This window comes from Tachysurus vachellii, chromosome 25, assembly GCF_030014155.1.
Source record: "Tachysurus vachellii isolate PV-2020 chromosome 25, HZAU_Pvac_v1, whole genome shotgun sequence".
Taxonomy (NCBI): domain Eukaryota; kingdom Metazoa; phylum Chordata; class Actinopteri; order Siluriformes; family Bagridae; genus Tachysurus; species Tachysurus vachellii.
In genome coordinates this window covers 9,974,090-9,988,627 of record NC_083484.1, presented here as the reverse complement: position 1 = coordinate 9,988,627, position 14,538 = coordinate 9,974,090, and the positions used below count along the sequence as shown (strand labels likewise).

The 14,538-nt window shown below is 37.8% G+C and overlaps 2 protein-coding genes across 7 annotated transcripts in view; one reads left to right on the top strand and one right to left on the bottom strand.

Moving 5' to 3' along the window:
• Positions 1-14,538, bottom strand: part of LOC132840435 (uncharacterized) — a 370,465-nt gene that overhangs the window by 115,934 nt on the left and 239,993 nt on the right. The gene's annotated exons all lie outside the window — the stretch shown is intronic.
• Positions 1-14,538, top strand: part of LOC132840220 (intermembrane lipid transfer protein VPS13B-like) — a 101,620-nt gene that overhangs the window by 33,581 nt on the left and 53,501 nt on the right. For all 6 annotated transcript variants that reach the window (XM_060861721.1, XM_060861725.1, XM_060861722.1 and 3 more), the window contains 3 exons: positions 11,024-11,136; positions 12,449-12,587; positions 13,257-13,384. In XM_060861721.1, the coding sequence (XP_060717704.1) occupies positions 11,024-11,136; positions 12,449-12,587; positions 13,257-13,384 (380 nt within the window). The remainder of the gene's footprint in view (positions 1-11,023; positions 11,137-12,448; positions 12,588-13,256; positions 13,385-14,538) is intronic.

The window sequence follows — 14,538 nt, the reverse complement described above, 5'->3', positions numbered from 1 at the left end:
CTCACAGGTCACCTCATAGGCCTTACAGGCCTCAATCGATATGTCTTTAGTATCCTCTATAATGTGTTTCTCTTTATTAGGAATTAGTAGTCTATTAGTAGTTTGTTCATTTTAAAATATAGCATACACCTACAGTGTGTATATCTGGTCCTGATGGCCTTCTGTATACTGGGCACATATACTGTAGGTTGTGAAAAGCTTAGAGAAAGAGAAGCAGAGTGATAGTGACAGAGTGTTAGACTGTACTAAATTTACTCAGTTATGTACCATAAAAGCACTATGTTTTCAACCAACCACTAACAGAACATGTGCTTTTATATTATCTTTAATATAAACCTATTTCATTACCACTACACTGTGTTATTTGTTGAAAAGAGCCCTTTCCAAAGAAGCCAGATGTTTTTGGATCCCTTTTTTTCTGATCTCATTTTTCCATATATAATCCAGCTTAATTTTTTTCTCTTCTAACCTCTTTTCTGTCTGTCCCTGCTGTTTCCTGAACTAAACCTCAACATATTATACAAATGATTATGTTGAATTACCATGAAATGACATAAATAATTTCCAGATTTCATCAGTCTTTTCCTCTTCTCTCACTTACAACTCTGCAAGACACTTCAAAAAAATTGGGCTTCCTTTGAATTCCACCATGTCCATATGGTTTATATCTAATTGTTTACAAGTGAATTAAAAAGAAATTCCACTTTACTTAGAAAATGGAAATTGTGCCCTCCCCAAACTCCTGTTGACCCAACCAAGGAGCTGCAGGCTGGAACACTGTGGTATTTATCACAGAAGTATTCAAGCAGCACATTTTGAAACGTTATTTTTTTTTTACACACATCAGGCCACATGGTGCTTTCATTACTTCATGTTTATCCTTGACAATACAATATTTCGTTCCCTCTGTTGCTTACATGGCAACACCAGATGAACCTAAATTGACCTTTTTGTCTTTGTGTGTGTGTGTCTGTGTGCATGTCTCTCTCTCTCTTTCTCTCACTCTTGCTCTCTCTCTGTTTGTTTGTGTCTCTCTTTGTGTCACTTTGTTCTTTTTTACTGTAGTTTTAATTCCCAAAAAATAAAACTAATAAAAATGTAAAAAATACATAGTGTCGCTTGAAATTTTAGGAACCCTTTAGAAATTCCTATATTTACAGTGGGGCAAAAAAAGTATGTAGTCAGGCACCAGTTGTGCAAGTTCTCCCACTTAAAAAGATGAGAGAGGCCTGTAATTTTCATCATAGTTTTCATCATCCACTCGTTACCTGTATTAATGGCACCTGTTTGAACTTATCAGTATAAAAGACACCTGTCCACAACCTCAAACAGTCAGAATCCAAACTCCACTATGGCCAAGACCAAAGAGCTGTCAAAGGAAACCAGAAACAAAATTGTAGACCTGGACCAGGCTGAGAAGACTGAATCTGCAATAGGTAAGCAGCTTGGTGTGAAGAAATCAACTGTGGGAGCAATTATTAGAAAATGAAAGACATACAAGACCACTCATAATCTCCTTCGATCTGGGGCTCCATGCAAGATCTCACCCCGTGGGGTTAAAATGATCACAAGAACGGTGAGAAAAAAATCCCAGAACCACACAGGGGGACCTAGTGAATGACCTGCAGAGAGCTGGGACCAAAGTAACAAAGGCTACCATCAGTAACACACCACGCCACCAGGGACTCAAATCCTGCAGTGCCAGACGTGTCCCCCTGCTTAAGCCAGTAGATGTTCCGGCCTGCCTGAAGTTTGCTAGCGAGCATTTGGATGATCCAGAAGAGGATTGGGAGAATGTCATATGGTCAGATGAAACCAAAATAGAACTTTTTGGTAAAAACTCAACTTGTCATGTTTGGAGAAGAAAGAATGCTGAGTTGCATCCAAAGAACACCATACCTACCGTGAAGCATGGGGGTGGAAACCTCATGCTTTGGGGCTGTTTTTCTAAAAAGGGACCAGGACGACTGATCCGTGTAAAAGAAAGAATGAATGGGACCATGTATCGTGAGATTTTGAGTGAAAACCTCCTTCCATCAGCAAGGGCATTGAAGATGAAACGTGGCTGGGTCTTTCAGCATGACAATGATCCCAAACACACCGCCCGGGCAACGAAGGAGTGGCTTCATAAGAAGCATTTCAAGGTCCTGGAGTGGCCTAGCCAGTCTCCAGATCTTAACCCCATAGAAAATCTTTGGAGGGAGTTGAAAATCTGTGTTGCCCAGCGACAGCCCCAAAACATCACTGCTCTAGAGGAGATCTGCATGGAGGAATGGGCCAAACTACCAGCAACAGTGTGTAAAAACCTTGCGGAGACAGGAAATGTTTGACCTCTGTCATTGCCAACAAAGGGTATATAACAAAGTATTGAGATGAACTTTTGTTATTGAGGCCTCAGGCCTCTCTCATTTTAAGTGGGAGAACTTGCACAATTGGTGGCTGACTAAATACTTTTTTGCCACACTGTATAAACCCAGTTCCTATATTTATATACCCAAAACATCATCAAATTTTCACACAAGTCCTTTGTCAGTTTTCACAAGTCCTAAAAGTAAACAAGGTCCATGTAATCCAACAAATGAGCCAAAAAAAAGGATATTTCTTCATTTAATTATTCAGAAAAATGATCCAGCATTACACATCTGTGACTTGCAAAAGTATGGGAAACTTTCAGTACCTGTTGTGATCCCCTTGTGCAGCAATAACTAAGTAAAGTTTCCGGTAACTTTTGGACAGTCCTGTGCAACAGCTTGGAAGAATTGGAAGAATCCCATTCCATTGTACAGAACAGCTTTGACTCTGGGATTTTGATGGGTATCTTCACATGAACTGCTTGCTTCAGGGCATTCCAATTGAGGTCAAGACTTTAACTTGGCCATTGTAAAACATTATCTTTGTTCCTCTTTAGTCATTGTTTGGTAGACAGACTTGTGTGCTTGTACTTGTTGTCTTGGTGTATGACCCATTTCCTCTTGAGATTCATGGACAGATGTCATGTCATTTTTATCTAGAATTCACTGCAATCATGCTGTATCATTGTTCTATCATTCTGTATCATTGTTCTATCAATGATGGGAAGCTGTTCTGGCCCAGATGCAGCAATACAGGCCCAAAGCACTATACTACCACCACCATGTTTCACAGAAAGTATAAGTTTATTATGCTTTCATGCTAAATTTTTCTTTGTCCCAAAATAACGCCTCTCATTTAAACCAAAATGTTCTATCCTGGACTCATTTGTCCATAAATATTTTTTCTAATAGTCCTCTGGATTGGCCACATGATCTTTAGCAAATATCTGATGGGCAGCAATGTTCTAAAGAGGCCTTTAGTTACATAGAAGTTATCCTTGGTTCCTTTCTGACCCAACAGCCTATTCCATATCTTGCTTTTTGGAATGATATTTCCACTTCTGTGGACAGAGACAATGGTTTTAAATTTCCTCCATTTGTTCAGAATCTGTCTATAGATTTGTGGAGTCCAAACCTATAGATTTGTGGAGTCCAAAGTCCTCAGAAATCCCCCTTGTTTTTGCCATGATCCACTTCCTCAAACGCGCGTCATTAACACCAGACCTTGATACATCTCTGTTCAGGACACTCACAGATATCTGATTGTCATCTCATTGACTGAAAAATTAGATGGCGTCTAATTTGACCTTGAAATGAAATACTAATCCTAGAGCTTCACATATTTTGCCTCTCACAGATGTATAATACTGGAACATAGTTCAAACTACTTTTAAGCTACACTGTATGTATCTATTTATATACACGGATATGTGCAAAATGTACATATATATACATACAATATAATTAAAACATAATAAATACAACATTTCTAATGTGGTTTGTCAAAATTAAAGCAGTGCACCGCCATGAAATGCATGAACACTTTAAATCTGCTGCTAAAATTCTGCTTTATTTACTGTACTTTATTTAGTACTGTACATTAACAGAAAGATTCAAGTACAAATGCCACACTTTCATCATCACAAGACCTTTTATCTGCTAACTTGTAAGTGAAATAATGAGGAAATAACACACAGCCAACCACTGATCAGCTGAGCAGCCAATTGTCCAGTTACATTTGGACACTTAGTAGGGACCAGACCAGATTTTCAAAAGTGCGGTAGTTCCTACACGGTTCACTCAAAATCTAATGCTAGCTAGACACTTTCTGTAACATTTACAAGTAAATGTTTAAATATAAAATGTTTTTACAAAATCAACAATGCTGAAGTCATTATATAAATATCTAGCAGGACTTGGGGCAAACTCAGCATTGCTCTCCTGATGTGCAGGTGTTCTCGAGACCTTGTTAAAAAAAAAAGAAAGGAAGTGGGAGTTTTATAGGAATGGTGAGTTTATAATTACTGGAAAAAGGGGAGGAAAGCAAATCAAGGGCAAGAGCAGCTGCAATATCGTGATTTATCTTCTTTCTTAAAACTATAACATTTATTCAAATGTCCACAGGGACCCAGCCTAAGCTAAGACATCATCAAAATTTTAGTCATCATACATACAATATTTTTACTGAAAATTATTCAGAATGAAACATTAATTATTCGTCATGGCCAGTAGTCATGAGACCCTTTTCCCCCTAACCTTATTAAACATCTTTAATCACTTTTTAAAGAATAGATTGTTGGTCCTTGGGTAGGATGTGGGAAGAAAAAGCACAGAGTAATGAACAACTTTGAGAGTTAACAATGCTTGATGAAATAAAAACTCAATAACAGCACTTTTCTGCATGTGATGTTTGTGCTTTTGAGCATGCCTGTGAGACCTTTTCTTTAAGGATATGATCCATTAATCAGTACTGATTTTATGCTAAATGAAAATCAAGTACATCCTGAACTAACCATATACTGTACTCTGCAGCTAGCTAACAAGTCAATGATGTTTGTTAGCTTTCGGTCTCTTTTGGAAAACACCATGCCTGGCTCTCGGCTAGTGGAACATGTTTAGGCTGCCAGACTCCAGTTAACATCCAGCTGACACTGACTACAGTGGTTAAACTGTATCTTCTTGAGAATTAGTCCCACTTCCCTGCTCAGGTGAATTTTGTGCACTTGTTCAGCAGTCTGATGTCTTGCAATCTTCCCTGTTCAGATCCCTGTTCACTTAGAAATATGAAACAAGCTTTCATATGCAAGTGAACTGTCATATTCTATTGAGCCTAGGTGGATTTTTTATTTTTGCCTTTTTTTCTGCATTTAAATTTTGCTCTTACTATGTACTTAATGGTAAGGATATTTTTTTGTTGTTGTCTAGTCAGACAACCATTTTCCCCCTCCCTGTCTCTCTTCATGTATCCCCACAGAGGTGAGGGTAAAATAACAGTGCAGAATGGGTCACTGTGTCTTAAATGGAGCATGTCTGACAGTACCTCCCAGAAGCTGAGACAACAAGGTTAATGTTTGTTGGTTTAATTGATGGCCTGTTGGTTGACTTTGTGAGAATCTGAGAGGAGTGTTTTGAAGCCTTGTTGCCAGCCTTTACTGGGAACTTGCATTGTGACTCGAGAGTTTCAAGAGGTTCTTCTGGGTTAGCCATTTAACTTTATAAAACATGAACCTGCTATGAGGATTCCACAGATTATAGCCTGACTTGCTTGTTAACTCAAGACGCTTTTATTGTCACTTCGACCACATATAGCTTGGACATGGTACGTAGTGAAAAGCAATGGTGTTTCTCCAGGGCCGTGGTATTACATACTGTAAAACAATAACATAAAAAGCAACATAAAATCTTTACTTGCTGCTACTGGATATTTTTTAATAACCTCACTTGTGCATCTTTCACCCCAGTGTTGCACAGAATTGCTTGTAGCTGCACTACCACTCACTGCTGTAGGTTTTTAACTTGCATGGGTAATTGAGTACATTGAGTACAATGTCTCTTGCTTATAGTTTAACTGCTGTTTAGTTTGGGTTGGGGGTGGGGGGGTTACTGTGTTGTGATAATCTTGTTTTCTTTGTTTCTACTGGATGCTTGATTTATCCATTTATAAAGTGCATAGTGTTCAAGACAGGAGACAATACAGTATGTTACAAAACATACAATAGCTTAGACTATTGCCAGGGATTGATCTGCATGGTCAGCCAGTGTCTCATGGGATTGTTGTGTATGAAGCCGCCCGGAGACTGGCATGCATTCTTTTGAACCAATGTTGTGTCAGTCAGCTGTATGGTCTGGTCTTCATCAGCAATCAGGTCTGTGCTGAACTCAGAGTTTACGATGACCCATTAGTTCCTCAGGAGCTCTCGGTCGCACTGTTATAAGCTGTTGTAGAAAGGACATTATTTACATTTACACTATTTATGTAGAGTGTCACCCAGATGAGGATGAGGCTCTCTTCTGAGCCTGGTTCCTCTCAAGGTTTCTTCCTCATATCATCTCAGGGAGGGAGCCAAGACTCTCGGCTGGTCTCGGCTTTATGTAGTGAATTCTGACTTCTTATCAGTGTAAATATGTTTTGTATGCGGTAAATTTTAGCCTTCACTTAGGGTAGCAGGGGAGTCTGTCGTGATCACGTTATCTTTTTGACTCCTTGGTTTAAAGGTGGTTTTTTTTTTTTTACTGTTGAAGCCATGACAATGAATATTCTAAATAATGTTTTGCATTATAAAATATATTGCATTATATTTAATTCAATATTCACATATGTAAAAATTAATTACTTTGCTTTTTTTTCCCAAAATGACCTGTTACAATAGAACATAATACAGTAGAGTAGGCTTTTTACAGCACTTTACAGATACCGGTACCTTAACCAAGGGGCATGCTAAGGGCAGTTCATTGTGAATGGTTAATGGTTTGTGATAAGGATAACAATTATATAGTCAAGACTAGTAATCTCCTCTAACAGTATTATGGAACATCAAGGCCAATCTGTTTGTTTTTACTATACACTAAAGTCATTTATTTTTGAGATCAAAAGGTAAATGAGACAATAGATCAGAATTTCAGCTTTCATTCATTGTTTCTTGACATTTACATCTGAATATGTTAAACAACTTGGAACAGGGCACCTTTTGTGTTAGCGCACCCAGTTTTAAAAAGCACTGGAGCGATCTTTAAATTTAATAACACGTACAGTACAGGAACTGCATCAAGCCAGCAAACCAACGACTGTTTCATTCTTCTTTTTTTGGTGTTTTCTTCCAGGTTTGTACTTTTGCTTGTTTTAAGAGTTTTCTCCTTTCGGTTTTCTCTGTGCAGTTGGGATAACATCTGGTGGTCTTCTATTTCCTGATGTTTTGTTGGCAGAGTTTCTCTGAATAATATTGTATGCATTTCTTTTTTGGTTATACCCAATGCTTATGCAATATGTTTGATAGATTTTCCAGTTTTTCTCAATTAGATAGCTCTCTGGTCTTCATATTTATCCTTTCTGATTACAAATACAGTCTTCACTGGTAGAACCAAGGGCAGTCAACAGTCTAACAGGGCACATCTGGGCAAGAAGATGAACCTGTCATTCACTTGGTCTATTGTTTTTGAGCATTAAAAAATAATAACAATTATAATGGGTGGGCTTAAATTCTGTTGATCTCAAATCCATGTCTTCATTGTATAGGCGTTGCAGTTCCAATACTTTTGGATGGGATTGTAAGTGTGACAGAAAAGAAACCTATGTCCATAATTGATGGAGTACAGGCTTCAGGTGAAAATGTTTACTGTAGCAATACATGTAATTTTTTATTTTGTTATATGTTCTGAGTGATATTGTTGCATAGAGTATATTTTCAGTGTTCCCCTAACATCAGGGAAAATCACTATTGTTAATCCTGTTACTGATTCATGGTAACAGATAACTGCATTTAAGATGAACTCATCATCCAAAGGGTAGTTTTCTGTGCTAGTAGCCAAACAAATTGGTGTCTCCATGGTTGACCGACGATGTAAAAACAAAATGAAGTGTAGGATGAATGGGAGCCTGCCTGTTGCCCAGTCAGGGCTAGACATTCTCATAATCTTTCATCTCTCCCCCTCAACAGAACAGTGTGGGGAGACACAGCTAATGAGCTGAGAAACAAAGCCTTTAGTGGGAATAATCTTTAGTGAGCAGTGGTTGGTCGTAATATAATGACTGTGTTTGGGAAAGATATGCATGCACATTTGGGGGACTCTCTCATCTCCGGCATCTACCCTGCCACACCGTCACATGCACCTTTGTACTGATGAATCTGTCTGATTCAGAGGAAATGGAAAGATACGCTGTATTTATGTGAAGGGAACAGCTGATATTTGGGCAGGGGTTATAGGTAAAAGAAAGATTGCTTGAGTAGAAAAATGTAAAGAGAAGAAGCTGAAGAGGGCAGGGATGTAAAAGTCACAAATAGATAGATAAACAACTAAATGACAGGATTGATTGACAGCAGTGGCGCAGTGGGGAAAAAACAGGGTGTCTCCCACCAAACATACACACACCTAGCGTCTGAAAATCCTAGCATACACTTTAAGAATCTGTAACTACTCTGAACCCAGCACACAACACAGAGAAACATAACTGCTATCAATATACACACACACTCACTACTGACCTCAATGAGATCTTATGCTATTGTATACTTCTGCAGTGTGTGGTAAGAGAAAGACTGCAGTTTAGCTCCCTTTTCAGGTGCAAGGTTGATTGTTTCTCTCTTAGTTTGTCTCAGCTTGTGTTAATGTACTGTATGATAATGATCCTGCTATGACTCCTCATTTCTCTGTCTCTGCATAAATGATTAAAGTTGTTAGAAATTGAGAGCTATAATTATTGGAGGGAAATGGAGAAGTCTAATTCCTTAGTGTGTGTCTACGTGAGTTTGCATGCATGTGTGTATGTATAAAACTTTATCTGTAGTTTACAGACTGCAGGATTCATTAGGACACATCACACACTTTTTGTTGTTTAGCAGGGCAAAGAGGACCTGAGGGTTGATTTATATAGTCTTTGGGTCATCATAAATCAGGTTCTTCCTCTTTACTTTAGGAAGTCTTATCAGCAGTACAAACATACCACAGACTCCAAATGCTAGAACAGTAAATTGTATACTGGTTTTAAAAACCACAATTGAAATCTTTTACCAAACCTTTTTTTTTTTTTTTTTTTTTTGCTCCAAACAGAACCACTAGTTATAATAACAGAAGCACTACTAGTCTTGTGCTTTATGTGTGCAGCTGCTTTATGACCGATGTTTGGGGTGAAAGTGTTTGACGGGTGCATGTGTGGTTTGTATTTCAGTGCTTATGAACAATTACTGAGTCTGTTTTAAGTGTTCACAATCACTCCAGCACAGGAATGCATAGCATGCTGAAGCCTTGAGATTTAGCTCAGCCTGGGTTGAAGGAATGGCTTGAGTTGAAATCACAGCTTCAGCAAGTTTTAACTCCTTGCACTCTGAGCTTCAGGAGCACTGTACTATGGCTGACTTCCTAAAAACAATAAAGGCTGACTTCCTAAAACAATGATGAGCTGATGTTTAACTCTTAGTCGGCATTAAATTTATGTGCTTTTAAGAATACTTGCTCTTTTTCATACACTTTTGCATGCTGACTGAAAAAAAAAACATTTTAAAAATGATGGCCAACAAAATTGATGTTCTTATAACCGGTTTTGTCTCCGTACCAGCCTACTCAAGTCTTTGTCTTTTTCCCCAAAGAACAGACAAAGAGAGAGTTAACATAATGTGTAGGTTGTGAGAATTAGTGAGAAAATGTATATTTTATTTCCACTGCTTTATTTTTTAGTTGATAAAAAGGAATTTTGACATATTGCACATAAGTAATCACACTTGTTTTATGTTCTGTTCTTGTATTCCTTGATCTTTTCACCAAAAAAAGATGTTAGGAATCAGTTAGGGGCTGCTCGGTAAGAATTAAATATATATATATATATATATATATATATATATATATATATATATATATATATATATATATATGTGTGTTTCAGAATGAATTTGATCCATTGACATTTCATTCAGGGTAAAGTTTTTTTTTATGGTGCATTTAAGTACAATTTCTCATTCTATGCTGTTCATTCGAGCAGATGAACACAGAATCTGTATCATGATGTAGACCAATTTAACCAAGCTGAGAACGCCAGTAAATGGTTGTCCTCATGCAATTCAAGGATAACTGTAGCAGGCATTAAAATGAGGTCTCTTTGTAACCGTGTGTTTTATAATATTACTGCCCCCCTGTGGCAATTTGTAGGTATGTACACTGGATCTTTTTTTGGGCAGTTTGGGATTTGGACTAAATTACTGAATAACAATAAAAACCAACATCCCACATTTTTCAGGTTTTTTTTTTTTCCTGACATAGTCTTTAAACAAAAGCAAGCGTTTCCTGTTATGATAATTCGGCTTTTGTTGACTAATATTAACTAATTTATTTTTCTGTACATTTGCAGGAGGGTTTAGTTATGATTTTTAGTAGTTTAGTAATGGATAAACAACTGACTGGTGGCTGGTGTACACATTCCCATTTCTCATCATGCATCTATTCCCTCTCTCTCCTACATGTATGTCTGTCAGGTGCTTCTGATTAGAATTTATAGATCTTACAGAGCTAACAATCTGCATGTGTTCCACTTCCCCGCCGAAGCTACGTGTGATCTTGTGTCTCCGAGGTGACTGTGATTCAGTGTAAGAAATCAAACACATGCAGCATGCTTCATAGTATCTTCTAACACCTTCTTTGTCTGAATTCTTGTACTTTGTCCTGTCTGAACTTTTCCAGTGTGTACTATGTGTATTCTGTACAAAATTAGGTACAAATGTATTAGGGGGTGTTTGCGTACAGAGCAGTCATGGTTGTGTGACCTGCATGATGTATGACATGTAGCTAATCTTTTGTTCATTATCCTAGTAATTGTATTGGCTACAACAGCAGACTTCATCAGGTTCCTCTGCTGTAAGCCAAGAACAGGAATCTGAGGTTATAGTGGACACAGAGTCACTGAAGCTGAATTGGGGGTAAATGTTGTTTTGGATAATATTAAATTGTGGTTCATTTTTATGTTGCAGGTGCTGTACTACTTGTCAGTGTGCAGGGCATTGCTATTAATGTCGATCCTGTTTTGTCCACTTGGCTGCTGTACCATTCTCAGAGACCCACGACAAGCAGACAGACACAACAGGTAGGAGTTCTTACCGTGTGTGTGTGTGTGTGTGTGTGTGTGTATACAGTCAGGTCCATTAATATTCAGAGCAGTTTTACAAAAATATAAAAATTCAGAACTTTAAAAAAATTTATTTATCCTTTTTAAGCAAGACTACAGCAATGGTGGCAAGGAAAAGCCTTGCATCTCAACATCATAAATAAAGTCCATATAGTTCTGCCACAGCAAAGACAAACTCATCCAGAATGATGGGAATTGAAGTGTATGGAAAAGGAATCTTCTTATTTTCTGAAGCATACCATCTCCTTTTATGACGTGGACATGTGTGGCTGCCAATAGAATAGTAAACAATAGATTTTGTTTACCTTCTGATCAGGCCATTGGTTATGTTACTGAAAATGTTGGGGTTCAAGCCACACTGCTGCCAAGCGACAGCTCTGTTTTCAGCTCTGACCAAGGCCCTTAACCCTACCTGCTCTAGGTGCATATCAGGGCTGACGTTTCCGGTTAGGTATGCGAGTTTTTAGGAATGTTTGTAAATTTTTCAAAAATTAAAAAGCTAAAAAATGAAATATTGCATGATGCTCCCACAACTGTGCTTTAGTATAAAGGATTTATAATAGCCAGTGGATTGTCAGACATAGGCCTTGTAGTTTAGCCCAAAGAATACAATTTGTCTCACCAAAAAGGAAAATTCTGTATGTTTTTATCTTAGGAGTAGCTTCTGTCTGGATATTCTATCATAAAGACCTGGTTGATGGACTATTCTAATGGTCTTTCCAGCAGGCTCTCTAATCGGTGTGGAAGAGTTCTGACCCTCTGTTAGAGTGGTCATAGGCTTCTTGGTTAAATCCCTAACACAGGGCCTCGCTAGCTTGCTTTAGAAAGATAGTCAGTTTTAAGAAGGGTCCTGGTGGTTTGGTTTAAAGCTTTTCCAGTTTTATAGTAAGAGAGACCACTGTGTTTTTGTCTTTAGCCAGGGGTCTGAATAGTTACCTAAATGAGAGATTTTTCATTTTGATTTTCTATTTCTAAGAAATGTAAAATTCTTTAAAACATGATGTCATCATAGGTGAATTTAATGAATTTTAAATGAAAAACAAATTTTAATTTGTACAAAAAAGTGTGCAATTGAGTCCCATGATCTGGACATTAGGCTGATGACCGTGTTATAGGACCCCTTTATGAAAATATGGTTTTGAAGTCTGTTACTGTGTGTTACTACTTATTGTGTTTTTCCAGTCTGATTCCACTGTAATGTTTTTTTGTGGAACGGCCTTTATGCTTTTATGTGCACAAATTCTGTTTTATCTTGCTCACTCTGGTGCAGACTGTTGGTAGTGGTTCCATGTTGATGATGAAGATGAGGGAGGATGAAGCATCGGTGGCTAGTACCCCACTGGCCAAACAGCTTTCCAATCAGGCGTCAGACTACATCAGCAGCCCGATGAAGACAAAGACCATAACAGGTACCTTACAGGGACAGGGCAAAAATACTGCATGTACCCAGAGTAAGATGGTTGAGAACATCAGATTTAATTTGCCTATACTGACCCCCGACCCCTCATGATCCGGCGGTGAACTCTCATGTGCCGCGTGTGTTCTCTTCATGTTCTGCATTGTGTTGTTTATTTACTTTGCCATGCTTTTGCATTGATCCCTGTCTTGTCTCTGCCCCCGTCTTGTCCCTGCCCCTGTCTTGTTAGCGGTTATTCCCTCTTTTGTGTCCTGATTATTCTCATGTGTTTTGTTTTTTCCTTTGATTGTTTCTGGAATTTTAACCCTCATGTACCATGACTTTGATGCAAAGGAAAATTGTTTTTCCTTGTGAATGGTCTGTACCAAGCCTTATTTCTCAATTCCTGTTACCTCTTTCATGTTCAGCTCGTTTTTTTAACTTCCCTATTTCTTTTCTGATTTGCGTGTTCTTACCTCATCTGTTTCTGTCTGTTTCCTGAGTAAACAAAACCTCAACATAAATGCAATATCATATTCTAAAAGGCACCCACAATATTCTGCCTTGCAGCTATCAGTGTGTATTCATTTCGTCATTGTCTCCTAAATAAAAAAAAATATTTGTTTGGGTGGAGCAAATTACTGACCGTGTATGTTGTGTGTCTGTCTCTGCATATCTTTAGAGTCTCGTCCTCTTTCTATTCCACTGAAGATTACAAAGTCAGCAACTGAGTGTGCAGCATCTTCAGAGGAGTGGATAAAGAACCTAATCACACAGGCCTGGGATGCTGTCAAGCGTCTTACGCTGCAGGTAAACAACTTCCTGGCGAAGCCATTACGTACAGTAATTCACCATATTTTCACAATCAGTTATTCTATTTTAGGAATTGAGTCATTCTTAAACAGATGAATGTGTTCATATTTGGCAGAGCAGCACAAAACCAAAAATAGGATCTCCTGCAACAAAAAGTCTGTTCCCATGGCAAATTTATGTAACACTGGTCAGTGCAGCTGCCATGCATTAATGAGGAAGATATTTTGCTTCAGACCAGGGTGAAAGTGTAAAACGTTTTCTCTACCCGGGATTAGAATTTGTTTTTAGAATAACAATAACCCAGGGTTAAGAACAGTGTTAAAAGACCATTTAATTCTTTTAGTCTTACCTCTTTGTACTCTAAAGCATTGACTTTAGGGCAGCATCTGAAACTCAGTACATAAGGGATTATCCAAAGTACAAAGTACCTTCTGAGAAACCCTTGGGCCTCCATCCGAAGTGAACACAAATTCAATAAATGTTTCCTAAAACAGGGTCATCATAGTAGAACAAACGATAAATGTGTTTAAATTCATTAAATATGATGTAAAAATGACTCTCTTTTGTTTAACCTTTTTTACAAACAGCTATAACATTTAAATAAAAAAAATATATATATACCAGTTCTAAATACTTATAACCATCAACCTGTTTGATGTCCAAGAATTTTATTGTAGTCATCAAGGAACTAGACGGTAACCTTCTTACTTCAATCATTATGTGCTTTTTGTAACTGAAGAAAGGATATACTATACTATACTATACTATACCAAGACACAATATCATCCATAAGACCAATGCCTCAATTCCTGATCCTGGAGATTACTTGTACATGCTACAACAATTATTGGTATACATATTCTCAAGGGGTCTAAAAACAGTTTAAAAAGAAAAACATCCTCAGCACCCTTTCCTCACTGTATTAATGAATTTCAGGGGGTTAAACAATATCCTTAATCTGACACAAAAAAACTCTACATTAGCTACTTTTTCAAACTCTTAACTAATGAAGTTAATGTCTAAAATCTATATCACTCAATTTTATATAATGACTGGTTTCCATATACTATGAACAATTAAAGGGACTGAGAAAACTACACTGAAATGTCTCACTTACACAAATAAACCTCGAACCACTGTTGCGTCAGTCA